The sequence below is a fragment of the Ambystoma mexicanum genome, chromosome 7p (assembly GCF_040938575.1).
Source record: "Ambystoma mexicanum isolate Mex_15411 chromosome 7p, UKY_AmexF1_1, whole genome shotgun sequence".
NCBI classification, from domain to species: domain Eukaryota; kingdom Metazoa; phylum Chordata; class Amphibia; order Caudata; family Ambystomatidae; genus Ambystoma; species Ambystoma mexicanum.
Genome location: NC_090939.1, coordinates 182243668 through 182265373, shown reverse-complemented (window position 1 = coordinate 182265373; position 21706 = coordinate 182243668). Strand labels below are relative to the sequence as shown.

The following is a 21706-nucleotide window of genomic DNA, read 5'->3' as shown; positions in this document are numbered from 1 at the left end:
AGCATGTGAATTCATGCCAGACCCCATGCTGGAGAACTAAGGTGCTTATCAGTCATCAACAAATCTAATTGAAATAATAGTCCACTGTCAAACTAATTCTACCTGACCATAAAACTACTCTAACCATTCTCACAACTGTTTCTTCTTAAAGAATTAATTTTTCAAACAAAGTCTTAATATGGTATCTTTAAATAGTCTCTTGTCACCTTTTGTATTAGATGTTTTAACTCCAACACATTTTTGGGTTTGTTGTTTCTTCCCGGTCAGTGTTCAATGGATCTCCTCTTATGCTTTGTCGAATTTTTGACCAAAGCTACTATGTCCTTTTGACATATACTTTCTTAGCGGGGGTACAGTTCCTTGGCATTTAACGTTTTCTCTCCCCTGAGATACCTTACTTGGCGTGTCTTTCTTATAGACCCGGCTGGTATTTACTTCATACTCATATGATTCTGTTCCCAATATGTTCCATTAAGCACATCTTCCCAAGGGATTTGTACCCAATTCTTATTGGTTTTATAGATTTACTCTTGAATCTCTTTCACATTGGTACAGTTCCAAATTATCACCTTTCCATTCCATGTCTCGTCAGTTTCACGTGGACGTGTTCTTCCTGATGTGTAATGATTCCGCAGCAGCCTCCCAGTTCTCCCGTCTTACCCGTTTACCTCTCGCAGTTTGTTCAGCGAGGTAGTTTCGGTGTCGTTATACGGGCGTACTGCCCACCATTACACTTTTGTGGTCACACCATCACCGAGACTTTGCTTCCTGTCTCCTCGGTTCACCAGTGCAGACAGATGCTGGGTTTCCAGCGTTTCACTCTTGCAGTCCCACCAATTCTGAAAGTCGCAGGCTCCACAGCTTTCCTTCACTCCGCCTCTCTCAGTTGTTATGTTCTCAGGGAGCTTCCCCTGCTTACGCTCTCTCTCAGCCTCACCCCTCCTCAGCATGTCCCCACTCTCCTAGTTTACTCATCTCCTTTAAATGGAGATTTCTCTTTAAAGAGACAGTTTCTCTCTCTTGTTTGTGTTGGCTCATTATGGATTACTCTTCACCCAAATTTCCGGATTTCATAAATGTTCTTCTACTCCGATAGTCCTATATATGCCACTATGGGGACTGGCCTGGGGAGTTCCTTACAGGAACATGAGTCCTTGTGCCCAGAGGGGAGTTGCAGAGCAGACTCACCTCTCTAGCCTCAGACGGGCGGAGGAGGCTCTCCCTTGAGGAGAAGGGATGAATTCACTGGATTCGTCACAGTATACCAGAGAGGGAGGTGGGCAAAGGAGAGAAAGAGGGAAAAGAACCTAGAGTGGAGAAAGGAGAAGCATAATCCAGAGGAGGGGAGTGTGAAGGGGAAGAGGCACAGAACACGCAGAGACTGAGCAAGCCCCTGAGTGGGGAGAGCGAGGTAGAAGAGCCCCAGATTGGGGCAAGCCTGAGAACACCCCAGTTTAGGGAGTGAGTGTTACACTCACATGGTATCCACGGGGGCGCCATACGATACTGGATGGAGGTCTAAGCACTATCCCGGACCCCTCTCTGCTTGGTTATGTGCCAGACGTTGGGTAGCGCCTATAACAGGAGAATGGAGGGTTAAGACACTGGTTCTGTGATGGGTGGACTCCCTCTGGTCCAAATCCCCTCCCTTGGGGTTATTGTTCACCTTAGATTTTTGTGTGTTGGACTCTCCGTCCTGGATCTCTGTGCAGGGACGCATGGCTGGTGCGGGTGTTCCGGACCAGGGAAGCAACTAGGTCCACGGAGGCCCTTATGTCGGGTCCAGACCGGCTGTAATTCCGACTCCGCTGCCTTCCTGGTGAGTTATAATGTCTTTTCCGTCTTTATTCTGTCTCTTTCTTTCCCTCAGTTTTCTCTGTCTTCTCAGCGTCTTGCTCCACTATGCTGTTCCCCAACAATGTCTCTTGTTTTCACAGGGATGGTTGCGATCTCGGAGTTGCCGCGTCGATGGCAAAGACCATGGTGAGTTATTGATGCGGAGCACTGCGTTGTTTATTGGTGTTAATTGCTAACCTGTGTTCTCTTCTCTGTACAGGTTGCAGTGATCTTCCAGAGTGATGAGCGATCAAAGCGCTGCTTGCCCAGGTAAGTGATTTGTTAATGCTGACCTTGTTCCTTCTCCCTTGCAGGTTGCGGTGAAGCCCGGAGATGGGCAAGGTAAGAGAAGCGCAGGGTGCTGCCAGGACTCGTTGCTTGCCCAGGTAAGAATTATTAATGCTGTCCTTGTTTGTTTACCTTTGCAGGTTGCGGCGAACTCCGGAGATGGGCGAGGCAAGCGAAGCGCAGGATGGATTCAAGGCCGGTTACTTCACAGGTAAGTGTTCTTGCTCGCTAATGCTGTTCTTGTTCTTCCAGGTTATCAACGGAATCCGGATCTAGGGCTTCAGGATCGGGTCGCCTGAGAAGCAGATGAGCAGGAGCTGGACACGGTGAACGTTACGCTGCAGGAGTGCAGAATAACGCAAAGCGTGTTCTGCTGTTTGGGTGTGTTTAAATAGCCCAGGCCAAGTAGCTCCAGGCCAAGTAGCTCCAGGCCAAGTAGCTCCAGGCCAAGTAGCTCCAGGCCAAGTAGCTCCAGGCCAAGTAGCTCCAGGCCCAGCCACACCCAAAACACTAGACCGCATGGCTTGGTTCTAAAGAACCGAGCTGTGTAATAGGCCTCCATGTTGGATTAAGGTCCCAAACTGATATTACTTTATTCTTGATAATGAGCCTGGCGCCAAAGGCACCAGGACTGACTCCATGTATATTTCTGATGGAGTTTTATGGCCCTTGGCGCCAACGTGAAGGGCTTTAGCCCCACTGCTACCTGAGGGGGTTAGCAGCATGGATCATGACAGCGAGGGTAAGAAGAGGCCCCGAGTGGGGTGAGACTCAGAACACCACAGAGTGGAGAGTGAGAAGGAGAAGAGCCCCAGAGTGGGAAAAGAAAGAATGCCAGAGTGAGGAGGAAGAAAGAAAGAATCCCAGAGCAGGAAGAGACAAGAGACCTGGGCTAGAACACCCAGAAAGCCCTTCCAGCACACCAAGAATGGTCTTACTTGAACTATGGGTAAATACCTTTACAAAAAACGAAATGACATAGAACCCAATTTTAGAAAGTAATCCAACAGCCAGATAACCAAAGCTGACAAAATCATCTCTCCCGGTACCTCTCTCGACTGGCATTCTTATCAAAAATGTACCCTTTGGCTAGAAGACCCTTCTGCAAAACCACCCAGCTGGTAGAGGCTGAGGACTTAGCCATAACCCACAAAAACTCAATCACAAACACTTTTGATTTTCATATTGGTTTATTTTCTTATGTAAAATGTACAATGAAATGCACAGATCTTTCCAGTCATTTATGTGTGGTTTAGGTAATTATTTTGACAAAAGAGCATTGGTTTGCGAAATAGTTTGTCAGTTGATTTAGCATTATAAACAGGCATACTGCAATCAGCATCCCATTAGCCGCTAGGACAGTGAAGTTAATTAGGGATTGCCTGCATAAATATCTCAAAACACACCTGTAGTTCATTTACTACTTTGTTGGTTACTTGCTGACATTTGTCAGGACACAACGCCTTCTTCTATACAAGTGAAGGCAGGAAATTAAAGGAGAGTTCCGGGACTTTTTTTTTATTGTCCCTACGGGTCGGCCATGTGTTTGTAAGCATAAATCGGTAGATCGTAGGAAACTTTCCTATGGACCTTACCCGACTTTTCGCCCCTTATCGCACTCGAAATCAGCCTCCATTTTGTGATAATCCTATCATTCCGCCGCATCGACCTGGCTCACCTGCCTTTGCGGCACTAAATCAAATCCCCCGCCCCTGAGCCTGACATCAGCAGACGCGTACTGCCCATTTCAAGCACGTCTCGTGTCAACAATCGCTGCGCCTCAGCTATTGACGTGTTGCCATGGAAATGGCAGGACGCCTCTTTCCCCAATAAGTATAAACAGACCGTTTCACAACATACAGCAGCAGATTTTCGATTCCATTCCTCTCTCTGTGTTACTTTGAGTATTCTGTGACTCGTTTCAGTGCTCTGGTCAGCTACCTTCGCCGCTTGTAGCCCGTGTGAACAGATACCAGTACCACCGCTATAAATTATTTTACTATCTTTACCGCACAATGGCCACAATAATGCCGTATATGTACGAGCCCGAGTACACCGAGGAAGAACTACTGGAAAGGCAAGCACGCGAAAACGATGGGGATTCGGACGGCAGTTGGGAGGACCAGTCAACGGATGAAGAGCCTGGACCATGTCGCATGGACGGCGTCTCCACCTGGTGCACGTGCAATCGGTGCGAGCTAATGCCAACTGAGGAGGAGAACTGCTGCTGCCGTGAAAATTCCGGGTGCTTGGCCTACATTTCGGAAAGCGAGCAAAGTCAGCAGGAAGGCGAGCAAAGTCCGCAATGCATCACCGAGCTGCCAGAGTTCAGGGAAGCCTGCCTCTCACGGACAGTGTTGAGGATGATGATGGTGCTTATGCACGAACTTCGTGGCACTGTTCGTCCGCGTAATCCGAGTAACGAGTAAGTATACTCTGTTTGTGATGTCAGTGATGCCACCACTATTTCATGGTCGTCTCCCACATATAAAATTACATTTACATATCATTGGAACGCATGTAAATTGGTTCCATATAGTGCATTTTCTAGATATAATTTTTTTCTAAGAAAAATGACATGTGTTACCTGAATCGACATTGATAAGAAAGTTTGGTCAGTTTAATACAGTTTGCATCTTTTTTTTTCACAGGTGGTACAGGCTGGTGGCCTATCGTTGCTTCACTTGGTGGCTTCACGGGAGGCTCGGACACCGCGTTCGGAGAGTAATACCTGCCTGTGCGGTACTTGCCATTAGACAACATTTCCCCAGTGACAGTGGACAATACCGCGGATTTTCCCTCGATGTGCTGCAACCTCAACTTTACAATGTGTAATGTTTATTATTTATGTTTAATTAAAATCTAAAATAAAGCCCAACATATATTTTAACAATGGTTGTTTTGATTTTTTAAATGAATCTAGTGTATATTCTCCTGGGAGGGTGAGGTATTTATAAACTCACCCCCCTGCCTTCCATGTAGTAGATCCTGCAGCCATCCTCTTACATTCAGTTAGATGGCCTCTCCTTGGTGAGGCCCTGCGGCAAACGGGTCTTGTCTGCACGACCACCGCCCCGATCCACCCCCCGCCCTATCAAAGGCAGTTCGCACCGGGGTACTTGAGCTGCTGGCAAGTGGAGCTGTCAGGGAGCGATAAAGGCCAAGAGGTGCCAAAGACCATGTACACTTCAAAGTGGTCTATAGAGCATGGGTTTGTTGTTCCCATGTCTACCTCCAGACCCCGTGTCTCCTGCCAAGCATCCCCCTCACGCTGGACGGCCCCCTGCAATCCACATAAGTGTGTCTCCATTCACGAGTCTTCCTGTGTCTTGTCTGCACGACCACCGCCCCGATCCACCCCCCGCCCTATCAAAGGCAGTTCGCACCGGGGTACTTGAGCTGCTGGCAAGTGGAGCTGTCAGGGAGCGATAAAGGCCAAGAGGTGCCAAAGACCATGTACACTTCAAAGTGGTCTATAGAGCATGGGTTTGTTGTTCCCATGTCTACCTCCAGACCCCGTGTCTCCTGCCAAGCATCCCCCTCACGCTGGACGGCCCCCTGCAATCCACATAAGTGTGTCTCCATTCACGAGTCTTCCTGTGTCTTGTCTGCACGACCACCGCCCCGATCCACCCCCCGCCCTATCAAAGGCAGTTCGCACCGGGGTACTTGAGCTGCTGGCAAGTGGAGCTGTCAGGGAGCGATAAAGGCCAAGAGGTGCCAAAGACCATGTACACTTCAAAGTGGTCTATAGAGCATGGGTTTGTTGTTCCCATGTCTACCTCCAGACCCCGTGTCTCCTGCCAAGCATCCCCCTCACGCTGGACGGCCCCCTGCAATCCACATAAGTGTGTCTCCATTCACGAGTCTTCCTGTGTCTTGTCTGCACGACCACCGCCCCGATCCACCCCCCGCCCTATCAAAGGCAGTTCGCACCGGGGTACTTGAGCTGCTGGCAAGTGGAGCTGTCAGGGAGCGATAAAGGCCAAGAGGTGCCAAAGACCATGTACACTTCAAAGTGGTCTATAGAGCATGGGTTTGTTGTTCCCATGTCTACCTCCAGACCCCGTGTCTCCTGCCAAGCATCCCCCTCACGCTGGACGGCCCCCTGCAATCCACATAAGTGTGTCTCCATTCACGAGTCTTCCTGTGTCTTGTCTGCACGACCACCGCCCCGATCCACCCCCCGCCCTATCAAAGGCAGTTCGCACCGGGGTACTTGAGCTGCTGGCAAGTGGAGCTGTCAGGGAGCGATAAAGGCCAAGAGGTGCCAAAGACCATGTACACTTCAAAGTGGTCTATAGAGCATGGGTTTGTTGTTCCCATGTCTACCTCCAGACCCCGTGTCTCCTGCCAAGCATCCCCCTCACGCTGGACGGCCCCCTGCAATCCACATAAGTGTGTCTCCATTCACGAGTCTTCCTGTGTCTTGTCTGCACGACCACCGCCCCGATCCACCCCCCGCCCTATCAAAGGCAGTTCGCACCGGGGTACTTGAGCTGCTGGCAAGTGGAGCTGTCAGGGAGCGATAAAGGCCAAGAGGTGCCAAAGACCATGTACACTTCAAAGTGGTCTATAGAGCATGGGTTTGTTGTTCCCATGTCTACCTCCAGACCCCGTGTCTCCTGCCAAGCATCCCCCTCACGCTGGACGGCCCCCTGCAATCCACATAATGCCACGACATATACACGTCATTCATTCACAAACACACCCCTGGTTCGAATTCTTTATAACCCACCTCATATTTCTAATGAGAACTTCTTTGCGCTTTGCTAGTCAACCCGTGAAGGTGCTGGTTATCTGCTCTTCGTCTCTGTGAACTTCCGTGACCACTTTGAGCAAACTCGTCAGTTTGCAACCTGTGAACTGCTCCCTGTTCTACGACAAGAAACTACTCTGATCCCTGCATCTAACTGTTTGTTCGTCAAGGTAAGTCCATGTACCATAATCATTTTGCGTCCAATTTTTTAATTTATATCTATTTGCTAGTAGTCATCAAATTGCATCCATGTTTTCTTTTCGTTCACGACAGTACATGCAAGGAACTAGTCACATGTTCTGAGTTTAGTCAAATTACTTTTTCTATTTTTTGAAAGTTATTGAAATACTTATCCGCATGTGAATAACGTGTATAGTTCCAAGAACCAAAACGGACCTTGCATTGAACCTTTTATGTGTCATTTACTGTTTTAACACATTGGTATTCATAGAGAATTGTTGATCTTTACTTTTCAGAACTTTCCATAATGCCTGCCTGTTCCATTGGCGGTTGCCCTTCGAAGACCCATAACAAATCTGAAGGTACTATAATGCATGTTTTCCCTAAGACAATAGATCAGATAAGAGGATGGGTCCGATATTGCGGATATCCAGCCTCTGAGCTAGAAAGTAGAGTCCTAGAAGTCTTTGCGGACAAGAGGGGTGATCGATACCGCATCTGCAGCAGGCACTTTAGCCCAGACATGTACTCCACATCATTGCTAATAAAGAAGAAAACACCGCGAGCGAGGCGAAAATTGCTCTCAACCGCTATTCCCACTCTATTCGTCCACATGCCTCCACTGGTGAGTCAAGTTTACGGATCTAGTTCTCGGCCTTGCGGTAGTGTGTAGCAGTAGCTAACAATAATTTCCCCATTTATGTATCCACTCAATATGAAGGCGGAAGATTCTCCATCCGTGTCGTTATTGCAGTCATCAGCCACTTCAAGCGCCTATCGGGTAATCTTACTTAGCTATTCTGACACTGACTTGTTTTAGGCATGTAAATCAATAGTTTTAATTGATCGTGTAATTATTTTACCTAATGGTACACCCTTGTACTCGTCCTCTAGTCTTTGTTTTCAGTTATAATTATTGTTATCCAAAATAATGCAAGTACTGTCTTTCAGGGAGATGCTGAGGAGTCCAACGCATTGACGACAACCGTAGATGTCACTCAGATGCTCGAGGTACGTTTCTTTCGTTTTTAGCCATTGATATGTCCTTCTGTCGTCGCCCTCCTATTTGTCTTCTTTTTTCAATATTGTGTTCATTACTAATGAAAGTCCTATGTTTCAGGGAGTCGATGGAGCATTAGTCCAAGTAGAAGGGGGAGCATGCAGTTACGGGTCGGCGCAACAGCTTGCAGAAGTGTGCACCGCAGTTACATCGTCCCTTGATGTTCTTATGCATTTCGAGGTATGGATACTGACAGTTCGATCAAGCGAAATCATATGACGTGATTACATCCGCTATACTTCCTTCTTTATTAACGCAAGTACTATGTTTCAGGGAGATGACGGAGCTTCTTCTACAAGAACATCACCCCTAGTAGTTGATGCAGATCTCTGGGTGGTGACACTTCCAACGATCGAGCAAATCGAATCATATTTACATATCCATTATTTATTTTAGACAACTGATCATTTGTGCAGGTCTATTTAGATGAGCCGTTGACGCCTGCTCAAAGTTTATGTTCTTTTTAACAAAATAGAAAAGCATACTAATGCAATTACTGTGTTTCAGGGAGTTGCTGAAGCGTCATCTTCAATAATATCATCAATGGAAGTCTATGCGGAGCCCGAGGTATGGATCTTGACAGTTCAATCTAACTAGATCAACAATGCGTGAACTATTGTCGTTTGAATGTTCTACACAATGCGTTCATTCGTGTTTTGCTATTGAGATGTACGTATGGGTATTGGTCCCCAAGTACATTTTGTGTTTTCAATATTATTATACATACTAATGAAAGTTCTATGTTTCAGGGAGTCGATGGAGCCTCAGTGAGTGATGGATGTGCTTATCATGAAAATATAGTCGTTGCAGCGCGAGAGGAAGTGGAGACATGCACACACGAGTCGGAGCAACAGCGTCCAGATGTTGAAGTTCGAGGCAAGAAAGTTTCAAAGAAAAGAAAGCAAAAGAAGGTTAGTGTCCTGTTCACTATATTATGTTGTCTTTCACTGTCAATAGTTCAATACTGTAAGTTGTGTTTAAACTGAACATCCCTTTTCTAATCTGTCCTCTAGTTGCGAGTGGGTGTAAGAACTAAATCTACACAGACAGTGAAGCGAACGAGAGATGTTGCTTGTCAAACCTTTTGGCAGGGACTTGAGACTGGAGATGCATCGTGCCAATGGGAAGAATATGAAGTGATTGACAACGGAGCTATACCACCACCAGCCATTGATAGTGAATGTCCTCCTGGTAGTTTGGATGCAGTCGGAGATCAATTCACAGAATCCACACCCGCAAAAAATAAGAGCGCGCGAAAGTTGAAGACATTGTTTTTTTCTCCCATCTCCGGACAAGGAACAGATGTTGCAATGGAAGAGAATGACGTGGACGACAATGAAACACCATCAATATCACTCAGCATAGCGGAAGACGATATCAGAGATTGTACCTTTCATGCGAGTGACATGTCCTCAACGTTACAGGCCGAACCAGCTGGGATGCAGAGTGAAAGTATAAGGAAAGAGGCCAAATTCATTGTATTCGATAGCTGTTTGATGGATATTATTATGATGATGAAATGTGGGCATTCGGTTGGTGGGGAAGTATGTGGGGAGCCATTGATTAATGTGACTCGTGCAATTCGAGGCACTAACCTTAAAATACATGCCACCTGTACACAATATCATCCGTTCGCATGGTCTGCACAACCCATGCTGGGGCAACTGCCAGCAGGCAATCTACTTTGTGCAGCGGCCGCACTTTTTAGTGGTTCAAGTTTTAAAAAGTTACAGTATTTCTTTCAGTTTGTGGGAATCCATTTCATTGCGAAAAGTCAGTTCTACAAATACCAAACCGATTATCTATTTCCAGCCATCAGCGAAGCTTGGAGAATGGAAAAAATGTCAATGGAAAGTACATTCGCGGGCAAACGCTTCAGGCTAGCCGGTGATGGACAGTGCGACAGCCCAGGATTTTCAGCCAAGTACTGCACCTACCACTTTCAGGACATGGAAAGTAAGAAAATTGTGAGTTCGGTGGTCGTGCAGGTGTCACAAAGTACATCCTCAGTGGCCATGGAGAAAGTTGGCTTTGTAGCATCATTGCAAGAACTACAATCGCGGGGAATGGTGATCGACCTGATAGCCACGGACAGACACGTTTCAATTGCCAAGACAATGAGAGAACAGTACAAAAATATAAATCACCAATTTGACGTTTGGCATCTTGCAAAATCAATCAATAAAAAATTGTCTGCTGCAGGTAAAAAAAAAGAATTGCAAGGTATTTCACAGTGGTCCAAGTCAATCAGCAACCATCTTTGGTGGAGCTCAAAAACATGTGAAGGGTCGTTGGAAATTCTACTGGAAAAATGGCGGTCAGTAATGTTGCACTGTAGCAACGTACATCGATGGTCGACAAATGAGCATTTCCACAAATGTGAACATGGCCATTTGTCCACAGAGGAGGCACGGAAGAAGAAGTGGTTGATTCCTTCATCACCCACTCACAAAGCCATTGAAAAGATTGTATTTGATAAAACTATAACAAAAGCTTTGAGGGGACTCACGGAATTCTGCCACACAGGAGATTTGGAGGTGTTCCACAATATGTGCCTCAAGTACAGGCCCAAAAGATTGCATTTTGGCATGGAAGGCATGATAAATCGGACTCTTTTAGCGGTCTTGGCACATAACCATAATGTTGGCCGTCAACAAAGTAGGACGACCGGAACTTTAGGGACGCTTCGCTACAATAAGGCCTTCACTAAAAGAAGTAAACAATGGGTGATCAAACCAGTGTTTGAGGATATGCAATATGAGTTTATTGAGAGACTTATCGTAGATGTCCTCGATAGGCACATACATGGAGTGGTGAACGAACCTATGCAGGGGACAACTGCATTGCCACCCAACATTGCCTCTGTTCCATGTCCACCTAAAGCAGAGCTCATTGAGAAATACACATCACGGTTTAAATGATTGTAATTTGATTGTCTGTTCTCTCGAGTCTCCTCATGTTGCAGGCCCATTGCAATTAAACCAAACAGTAATATAAATCATTTTTACAAAAATTATAGAATGTTTCCGTATTGCAAAAACATGGCCGACCCATAGGGACAATAAAAAAAAAGGCACGCAGACAAGATGTCCCTAAAACTAACTGCAGCTAACTAGAAATGTGTGCTCGCTCAAAGTGAAGGTCAGCTGCTTTGATGTTTTGCTCGGGTGGCGGAACGGCCCACGACCCAATATAAGGTTCTATTGTGATTTGACCTTGACAGGCCGGGACCATCCTGAAAGACTAAGAAAAGATAATGAATAAAATTTCAGAAACGAAACGATGAGCCACGTTCATTAGAAGAAGTAACGTCGGCAAAGAAGGAGTGGTGTTTCGGGTCTGCCCTACACAGAGACACAATGGAAAATGCAAATATAATGTAAGTAACTTTTGATGAGTTTATACCGCAATTTCATTACTATACAGTGGCTTTAAAGACGGGTTCAGTTGTACTTGTTCGTTCTATGTGGCATATTGTTTTCTACCGCGCACTATCTTGAGGAGAAACATCTGCTTTTACTGAAGCACCTCAAAACCTTCCTCTTTGCTTCTGCTTTCTCTCTCCCTCTCCCCTGCTACAACTGGTCCACTGTCTGCGACCTCAGTCCTGGGCCCTTCCACTCTCCACCTGCACTCCCCCCCCCCTCCATGCCTCGCCACGCCTTTAAACACTTGTGTACACCCAGTAGCGCTGTCCTCGCTATGAAATGAATAATTTTAATAAGGATCTGATGGTGAGACTAATTTCATTTTTTATGTTTTTAGGTACATCATTCACTACTGTCTGTGTCACGAGTACCAGACACCGGCGGACGGCTTCTACAGCCGCCAGTTGCTTCTCCGCGTGAACAACGTTACCACCCTGACCATTTTATGGGACGATCGCCAAGTACAAGTATGCCCTTACGCGGTACTAACGGTTAGATGCAACATACCTACCATTGTGGTGGCCTAGCGCCTCGTTGTTGGAACAGCCATGCGATTATCAGTGCGACAGAAGAGCTTATTTTTATCGTAAACCAACACCCTGTGTACTGCACACGAACATCGCTTCCCTCAAGACGAACTAATTTGGATCGAGAGCAAAGAAAAATGCAAATCGCTGAATATTCTCTAAACATTTGATGTCCAATAAACGTACTTTGCCAAATGTACAATCTTGCCGTTTGCTTTTAAACCACGGTTTCACATTCCGAATTGTGGTGCTGTATTGTGAGATGCTCTAAGACCCTGTGTACAGCAAAGGACCATCGCGTTCCTCAATACGAACTTTTTGGAACATGAGCAAATAAAAATGCAAATCGCTGAATATTCTCTAAACATTTGATGTCAAATAAATGTACTTTACCACATTTACAATCTTGCGGTTTGATTTCAAAGTACAGTTTCATATTCCGAATTGTGGTGCGCTGTATTGTGAGCTGATCTGTGTTGATTTCCGGGGTCTGTGTGGAGTCGCGTAGAAGACGCCTGGGCGCGTTTGCCTACGCAGCACAGTCACGTCACGGATAGAGGCGGGGAATATGAATGTTTTGATAAAGTCTGTTTCAGGGGCGGGGGATTTGATTTAGTGCCGCAAAGGCAGGTGAGCCAGGTCGATGCGGCGGAATGATAGGATTATCACAAAATGGAGGCTGATTTCGAGTGCGATAAGGGGCGAAAAGTCGGGTAAGGTCCATAGGAAAGTTTCCTACGATCTACCGATTTATGCTTACAAACACATGGCCGACCCGTAGGGACAATAAAAAAAAAGTCCCGGAACTCTCCTTTAAAGACGAGAGAATTACCTTTCCCTCAGCATTTCTGGGGATCAGAAGGCACATTTCCTGGTAAAACTCAGAGCTTGTGGCTAAGGACTAGCAACCATGAAACAAATACTATGAGGAACACTGCATCACTGAAGGTGCCTCAGAAACCCTCAACATGCAGTGCAAGTAACAGAAGAAAGCTCTGGTGCTTTATTGAAGAAAGAGCTTAATCATCTCAGAAGTTGAGAATTGCTATTTCTGGCACCTGCTGTTGCTCAGCAGAATAGGAATGTAGAGGCTACATGGAGCAGCCATCATTTAACTAGCATGTCATCATGCAAAGACCAGCCATCTGAGCTAGGGAGCCCCCTTTGCTGCATAAACCAACCGATTGAGCCGAGACAATCACTTCAGAGACATTGCAGCTGTGATGAACCCCACCGAGTCACCATATCCACTTTGAGACAATCTGACCAAATACCAGCTTCACACCATTGAACCACTGATCAAGATTGTTGAGCCTACAAGCTTGAACACCCCACTGCAGAAAGAGAGCCATCCGTTGGAAAACATGGCTGCTGTGACATAGTATCTGAGCCAAATCAAGACAGTCAAACCAGAACTCCAGCCCAATGAAAGCACCATGAAGACCTGCCCAGTAAAGTCCAGACACCAGAAGGAATTAAGGTACAGAACTTGTTGATTAGATATCATTCCTAGGCAGCCTAGCAACAGGTCTTACCTTGAGCCCCAAATAACGGTTATGTCCCTTTTCCCTACCTTGATCAAATAACATTTTAAAGATATTTTGTTAAATAAAAATATGTATTGCATATTTCTGAAATCCCTCCTGCAGAACCATTCCTAGTTAACCAGCCTGTCTATAGGTATGTATTCACTACATGTTTTTTTTCTGTGGGTGGGTAGTGTTTTAGTATACTTTGGGTTTTACTTAAAGCTAGTATTTTTTTAACGACTTCTACAACTTTTGCAAAGATTAGTCTAATGCTATTTATGTAAAGAGTACTACTAATGTTTGTAAATACATGCTTGTACTTTCATTTGATTTGAGGGCTTTCGGTATAATGGTGGTTTACACCGTCCCTCAACTGACGTACATCTCTCAAGTATAGCCTGCACTGGGCACATCCTGCCAAAAGCTGAAAGAGGTATACTCCCTACTTCTGTTAGTTTACCTTTATAATTGAAACCCCTCTAGGGTAAAGTTGTGGTATAGTTTTGGCATAGCAGCCTTTGCTGCTCCTCGTTTTCCTTCTGACCAGACTAGGATTATGCCACAGTCTGTTTAGAGCAGCTGGGATTGCTGGTGCCTTGCTCATGACCTGGTATCCCTTGGAGGCACTTCTTGCTAACACAGTGAATTTCCCAAACATGGAGCATGTCTTGCAAGAACATCAGTTCCTGCAAATCATTGGCGGTGATTGGTTCTGAGAGAGATGCTCATTTGACAGAAACACCAACCCGCAGAATACTGGGTCCCTGTGATTTAGAAGGCCTACAACACCCACATGCCACTACACCTGGGAAAAATGGACATGGTCCTCTGGTTGTTTGGTTCGTGGCTAGATAGTCCTGATCCAACTCTTAAGAGGCTGCTGATAGCTTTTCATGTTTACGAGACTCCACTTTGGCCCACTTGATCAGGTCTGTGTTGGACGACAGAACCAATTTCGAAGAATTTGGGGGAAGATTATTCTTAAGCGGGGCTATGGGTTCAAATAAACTTTTGTGGTGGAAGACCAAAGGATATCCTATGGGTTCCAGACTTGTATAATGCCACCTTTTTTTCTTTAACATATTTTTCCTCAAGGTAAGGCACTATGCTTCCAAGCAGAATGCTAGCCTTGTGGGTTGCTGTTAACTGCAGGCACCACGTTACAGTGGCTGGAAAGCCTATTTTGATATTAAAGACAAAGACGTTAGGATATATTCCCCAGTCTTTACATCTTTTCATCATCTAATTCACCAAATCACTGTGAACACTTATTATTAACCTATTGTTTACTTTGGTAATATGGTACCGGATGCTAGATGTTACACTTCTTTACCTGTGGTTAACTATTGTGCCCGTCATGGATTAATTTGCGTTATTGTTGGAAGCAAACTCTGGCTTCCAAAGCAGTTTTTTACTGGTCGCAACATCGTTACATTGATGACAGTATGTCCCGGTGAGCTGTTTTGATGAACTGCAGAACAATGAAAAGTCCAAAAGTTTCATTGACGACAGAAAATAAAAATTATTGCAGACTAATCCTGCACTTTTAAGTGGCAATTCACAATGAAGCTAGTAAGAGAAAGTTACTCATAGTAACTTGGACCTACTCCCAAGTTGCTATCAATACGTCTGAGCTATAGCCATTTCTTTTGCGAAGCAGCACCTTTTTATTTTTATTTTAATCAAATCTAGATATATTAGTTATCAGGTGAATTTCTGTGCTTTGAGTTGGACAGTTAATGATCGGTAATGTAGTTTGTGTAGAGCAACAAGCTTTGAAAAATGTTTATTATCTGTAAAAACGAGTCCCATTTGTGTTTTATCGAACGATTGGTGCAAGACGTCCCAGGATCGCATGGCACAATCTATAGCATCCGATGCATGCAACAGAACATAATGGAATCACAAGGGCATACTGACAGAGGATAGAAATGCATGTAGGCAAACACATTAATCAATGGTGTATTTCTCAGAACTCATAAAATCATGGTTCACTAGAAAATCAGTAAATTTGGTATTGAAAAATAACTGCTAAGCAATTATCTTATTTTAGCAGAATTGCACATTTCTGGCAACAAAAGCCCGATTATAAGGATTCTATTTAATCTCTGGATAACTGTGGTATACGGCCAAAGACTTCAACCTTCAGTTGAAAGATCACTTTTATTGATGAAATAAGGGTTTTGTTAATCCAGTTTTTTCTATTTTTATATAAAAGATGACACCTGCAAGAATAACAGACGCTTCAAAACCCTCTGGAATAAGGGGAAGAGGGAATTAATGAAGGGCTTCCCCACCCAAGCCTCCACCAGAATGTTTAGACTATCTGCAGCCCACACCTGCAGGACAGTATGTGCTCCTCAAACCACAACTTTGATCCCTAAAATTGTCTTTCCACAAGAAAGATGTGAAAGGATAACGTTTACGGTTGTTTTACCTACGCTGTTGGCTTCTTGTGCTTTGGAGGTCTTGATTGTTTTGTGGGCAATATCCGCCACGGTACACTTAATAGAACTTCCTCCATCCTTCTTGTCCTGGTTCGCAACAAGCCCAGAATCTGGAAAACAATAATTAGGCTGTTTGATATAACTCACAACCTTTATCAAACCACTAAGTGAGACTCGGGCAACATAGGTGTCCACAAACCTGCATATTTATTTGGCCTAGGAATGATAATCAACCTATCATTAGACCTGGCAGACTAGAGTGGGTGACAAGCAGCATATGTTGTCATTGTGAGCATCCCAAATGAATGCACTAAATGGATTGTTTTGTTTTTAATGTGAATGAGTGGGTGTGCAATGAGAATTGTTTGGCAATAGAGGATACAATCTGCGGAAAAATTAAGATGAAATGTTCAATTGGCACCATGCTACAGAGGTATTGAAAAACATGTGGTTGAGCAAGTGATTGTAAGAGAATCAGAGTTTGGATGTGGAAGCTGAGAGACAGGAATGCCCAAATGAATCAAACTCCAACCCCAATAGGGGGGTTCTCACTGTAGAAAGAATGCCCCAAAGATGGCTTTTAGGTCAAGGAATTCACTCAACAGCACTGATCTGTGGTTTAAGCAGGGAGCGGGTCAACATGATGTCAACCCTTATGAGTAATGACTTATGAGCCCTTGGAATGGTTTGTGACTCGTGTAAAACTCAGATGACATTAATGAATACAGAATTATTTGGACTGGCACGAAGGAGGTTTTATAGAACCACTAACTGGTGGAAGCCAGCCTTAGTGAACCTCCAAAGGTTTGGCACAAACGTTAACTTAACTCTCTTGGTAATAAGGATGAACAGTTAGGCTGAGACTTATGAGATCGGCATTTGGTGTAAAGTACAATTAACACAAAAGATTGAACACAAAATGTCCACAGGTAAATATAAAAATCCTTCTTTTAATTGATCAATACAACGGCATTAAGCAAAAGATGCTAAAATATATGTAAAGTAATATCTACACACATGCATACAAGTTTGGTGTCCAAACAGGAAAGCATACTCATTCCACTTAAGCAATTAAACAGTTTAGCCACCATTACTGTAAAAATCACCTAAAGGTGGCGGGTGGGAGAGATGTTACAGAATCCTACGTGTGCCTTACAGAATTATAATGCACACAAAACCTTCAGAACTATGCTTTAGAAGTCTAATCACCATCTTGGAAACAATGTCCTCAAAGTTCATGGTGTGTGACGAATCGTAGGAATTCGTCTCTTCTCCCCAAGTGCCCCCACCCCGGTGAAGCTACTAAGGTTTCTCACCCGCTAGGCCCCAGGGATCTGTCACAAAGGTGGCCAGGACACGGCCATCACTTTTGGATCCAGTTCCTAGGAGTGAACCAGTGCGGGAGGATCACCTGGATGAGGGCTCCACAGGGAGTGTAAGTGGGACACCGGAGGGTGAGACGCGGTATCCCCATCAAAATAACACCTTTACCCCATCCTACCAGGTAGGATACCTAGGAGTTCAACCCCCCCCTCCCCTTTTCCGACCAAACACTTCCTCACGGACAGTTCACCGTGAGCAGCAACGGACTAACACCAGAGCCGTATACCAGACATGTCCCAACACAAGGGTAAGGCAATTACTGATAATTAAACACACCAGATTTCCATCACACTTCACCACATGGATAAAAGGCAGAGCACGAAAGTACACTCTAAGCAAGGCAAAACAAACGAGGAAGCAGCAGTTCTGAGATGGCAGTATAATACGAGGAGAAAGATGGCAAGATCAGAAAGGGTTGCAAGGAGAGAATTGTCCTTGGCTTTTTCAGAGGAAGGAAACCGCTACTTTCATGAGCACTCGAGAATAAGAAACATAAGACTGGGAATTAAATCTGAAAAAAGGTGCTTTGTTTGTCGAAGGCACCCGGGGCTCTCCTGCATCGATATCCGAGGCAGGGAGGAGCGATTGCCGCTGTGGTACTGTCTTTGGCTCCTACAACAAAGCCGCTCCAGTAAAATCAGCATAGCCGGTGAGTCGGGGAGACCGATAGCAGACCGGTCTGTGTTAGAACCAAGGTTGCAAGCGGCAACATTGTATGAAGAAATCTGCAAAAAACAGAGTGCAAGGCGTATGTGATGAGTGACAAAAATATCATTGAATATCCAAGGAGTGACTGAAGCAAAGTAGAGGCCATATACAGAGTGGTCTGGCGCCACGTGGGTGCTCATCCGAAGGTCTCTGTTAGGTATGCAACGGAGTGTAAAATCGTGAACTGTGAAATCGAAGTAGTCCTGCAACGGGTCAAGCCAAACCCTATGCACATTTGAAAGTCTGATAGCCAATACGAACTGTAATTGGTCCAAACTCGGCTGAGGGAGACGAATTGTGAAAAGGGGATCTGAGCCAGACTGAGGGGATCCGGGGTGAAGAGTGTATCACCCTAATTGAATACTAGGAAAGGGACTTTTTTTCGTTTGTTTGATACATCAGGCCCTCTGAATCAAGAGACTTTTGATATCCTAAGAGACTTGGGTGTAGAAGGCCCTTTTGCTTGTACTAGAACTGTGTCCTCGTGCCGAAGAAGCCCAAGAGTGTGCTATGCTCTAGTGGACCGCCTTGTCCCATGTTGAAAATGTGGCCAAGGGAGGCCAATGGCCTGAGCATGCTGACTTATCATTTTATGAACAATTGTTTTTTTCATGAACATTTCCCACACACTATTTGTAAATTAGCAGTAAGGATTGGCAATAGGGCTTTTTAGTGTAGGCCCTTTTATTTTGACGAGACTCCACTACGACTGCATTATTATTATTTGATGGTCGTAGCTTGCTCCCATCGTAGGTTTAGGTTTAGACAGGCGTTTATCACCCCTTGATAAAGTTCAATAAACACCATTGAACTCTAGTCACTTGTGTCTTACTTTGGTACCATGCCTTCCTTACACTAGGGAGGTGAGCCTGATTCCCAATAGCCTCCCTAGAGCTAGAGACAAGTGGGACCTCACCGGGAGAAACTCCCCCTTTGTGGACACAGACTCCTGTTCCCAAAAGGAACCTCCAAGAGCACCTATCAAAATACCATCTTTTAAACTTCCTGATCGGAATCAACAGTAGAGAAGGTCAAGGAACAAGTTACTTACCTGTAACTGTTGTTCTCCACCATGGGTCTGGCATGGATTCACATGCTCATGAATATTCCCCGTCGTCAGGCTGGGAATCCTCGGTAAAGAAAAAATCAGTATCAGTTTTGTTTCTGATCTGTCTTTCCTAGTAGTAACCAATCACTGAACTCTGCGTCATACTGACCACAGCCAATGTCTGCCCTCTACCTAAGCCCCGCCTCTGGCGGCCATCTTCAGATTTGGTAGCACGTGAAGTGGCAGTATGACCAAGTGAAGAGCCGCAGAGGGGTAGGCGGGAGGGTTCGCATGTGAATCCATGCCAGACCCATGCTGGAGAACAACAGTTACAGGTAAGTAACTTGTTCCTTCTCCAGCATGGGGTCTGGCATGGATTCACATGCTCATGAATATAAGATTAAATAGCAGTACACACATGCACAACCACAGGAGGTGGTAAAAGGCTAAACATTAAGCAATACAAAAAACTCAACATTGAGCATCCCTTACCTCCTCACCAGGCTCACCTTAAGCGAACAGGTTGCGCAGCACTGCTGGGCCGACCCTGGACTCCTCCCTGGAATCCCGATCGACGCAGTAGAATCTCGTGAAGGTGTCCGTCGACCTCCACGTAGCAGCCCTGCAGATGTCCAGCAGGGGCACACCAGATAAGAACGCCGTAGTAGCAGCGATCGCTCTGGTCGAATGGGCTCTCGGACGGCCTGGCAGCGGTCGGTTAGCTAACCGGTGACAGTGCATGATGCAGCCGGAGAGCCATCTGGAAATAGAAGACTTCGAGAGAGCCTTCCCTTGATTCACAGGTCCAAAGTTCACGAACAGCTGTGATGTCCTCCGGAAACTCTTCGTGCGGTCCACGTAGAACTTCAGCGCTCTAGCCACATCCAGCGAGTGCAAAGTCCTCTCGGCCGGCGACGAAGGAGACGGGAAGAAAACAGTCTTCCACGACACAAACTTCATAGGTGCGGAGTGCATCGGCTCGAATGGGGGCCCCATGAGCCTGGTCAGCACCACGTTAAGTTCCCACGCCGGGCCGGGGCCTTCACCGGCAGGAACGACCGGAACAGTCCTTTCATAAACTCTTTTACCAGTCGATGGGACCACAGGGACGTCCGTCCTGTGGTTCTGGTATATCTGGAGATCGCCGCCAGATTAATCTTAATGGAGGCATGGGCTAGCCCAGCCTTTGCCAGCAATAGAAGGTACGGCAGCACTTGAGGGGCCGTAATCCGTAGGGGGTTGATCTTCTGTGCACGGCGCCAGATAGAGAACCTCTTCCACTTATGACCGTAGCATTTGAGAGTCGAGGACGCCCTGGCCTTTGCAAGAACCTCTCTGCAATCGGCGGGTATATCGTAGCCTCCAAACTCTAGCGCTGCAGGAGCCAAGCCTGCAGGTTCAGCGACGCCGGGTCATGGTGGAAGATGGCGCCTCCTTCTCTGGAGAGAAGGGCCGCGTCCGCCGACAGCTTGATGGGAGGGGACGTTGACAAGTCCAGAAGGTCCGGGAACCAGATCTGCCTCGGCCACGCCGGTGCGACTAGGATCATCCTGCACCGGGACCTCTTGAGCTGGTTGATGAGTCGAAGCAGCAACGGCAACGGAGGGAACGCATACAGGTATAGACTGTCCCAGGGGAACGAGAACGCATCGCCCATGCTTCTTGGCTGGGGAAACCTGCTGGCGAACCTCTTGCACTTCGAATTCGTCGCTGTTGCGAACAGCTCGATTTGGGGTTTGCCCCATCGTCGAAAGAGTTGATCCACCTGATCCTGGTGCAGTTCCCACTTGTGACACACGCGCAAATCCCTGCTGAGCGAGTCGGCGATGGTGTTGCTTTCTCCTGCCAGGTGGAAGGGAACCAGGAACATCCCCTGGGCGACCGCCCAGTGCCACAGATCCTGTGCCTCCTTGGATAGGGCTGGGGATCTGGTGCCTCCCTGCTTCCGTATGTAAAATATTGTCGTGGTGTTGTCCGTGAAGATCCGCACCACCTTGCCCTTGAGCAACGGGAGGAACGATTTGAGAGCCCAGAACACGGCTCGGAGTTCCAGGACGTTTATGTGCAGGGGCCTCTCCCCCAGGAGCCAGAGGCCTCTTGCGTGGAGATCTCCGGTGTGGGCGCCCCAACCTTCCAGGGAGGTGTCCGTCGTCACCGTCTCCTGGTACGCCGGCGTCTGAAAGTCCTTGCCCGCCGTGAGGTGCGCTCAAACGCCCCACCACTGAATCGCCCGCCGGAACACCTCGTTGAGGGGGACCCTGTCTTCGAAGGTGCCCGTCGTCTGTATCCAATGGGCGTCGAGAAATTCTTGAAGAGGGTGCATCCGTAGTCTGCAGAGGCGCACCAGGTAGATGCAAGAAGACATCATCCCCAGGAGGGACTTGATGGACCTCACCCTGGCCATGTCTGTGGCTAGCAGGCGCTGCACTTTGCCTAGAATGGTCTTCGTCCGTTCTTCCGACGGGGCCGCCAGGTGCCTCACTGTATCGAGCTTCGCTCCCAGAAACAGGGCC

General features: G+C 46.4%; 1 protein-coding gene across 5 annotated transcripts in view; it reads right to left on the bottom strand.

Moving 5' to 3' along the window:
* Positions 1–21706, bottom strand: part of PRDM15 (PR/SET domain 15) — a 1394990-nt gene that overhangs the window by 1117823 nt on the left and 255461 nt on the right. For 3 of the 5 annotated variants that reach the window (XM_069636031.1, XM_069636033.1, XM_069636032.1), the window contains exon 6: positions 16045–16164. The exons of 1 other annotated variant lie outside the window; for it this stretch is intronic. In XM_069636031.1, coding sequence (XP_069492132.1) covers positions 16045–16164 — 120 coding nt within the window. Of the gene's footprint in view, positions 1–16044; positions 16165–21706 lie in introns of those variants that run through there. One more of the 5 variants, XM_069636035.1, reaches the window with a different exon arrangement.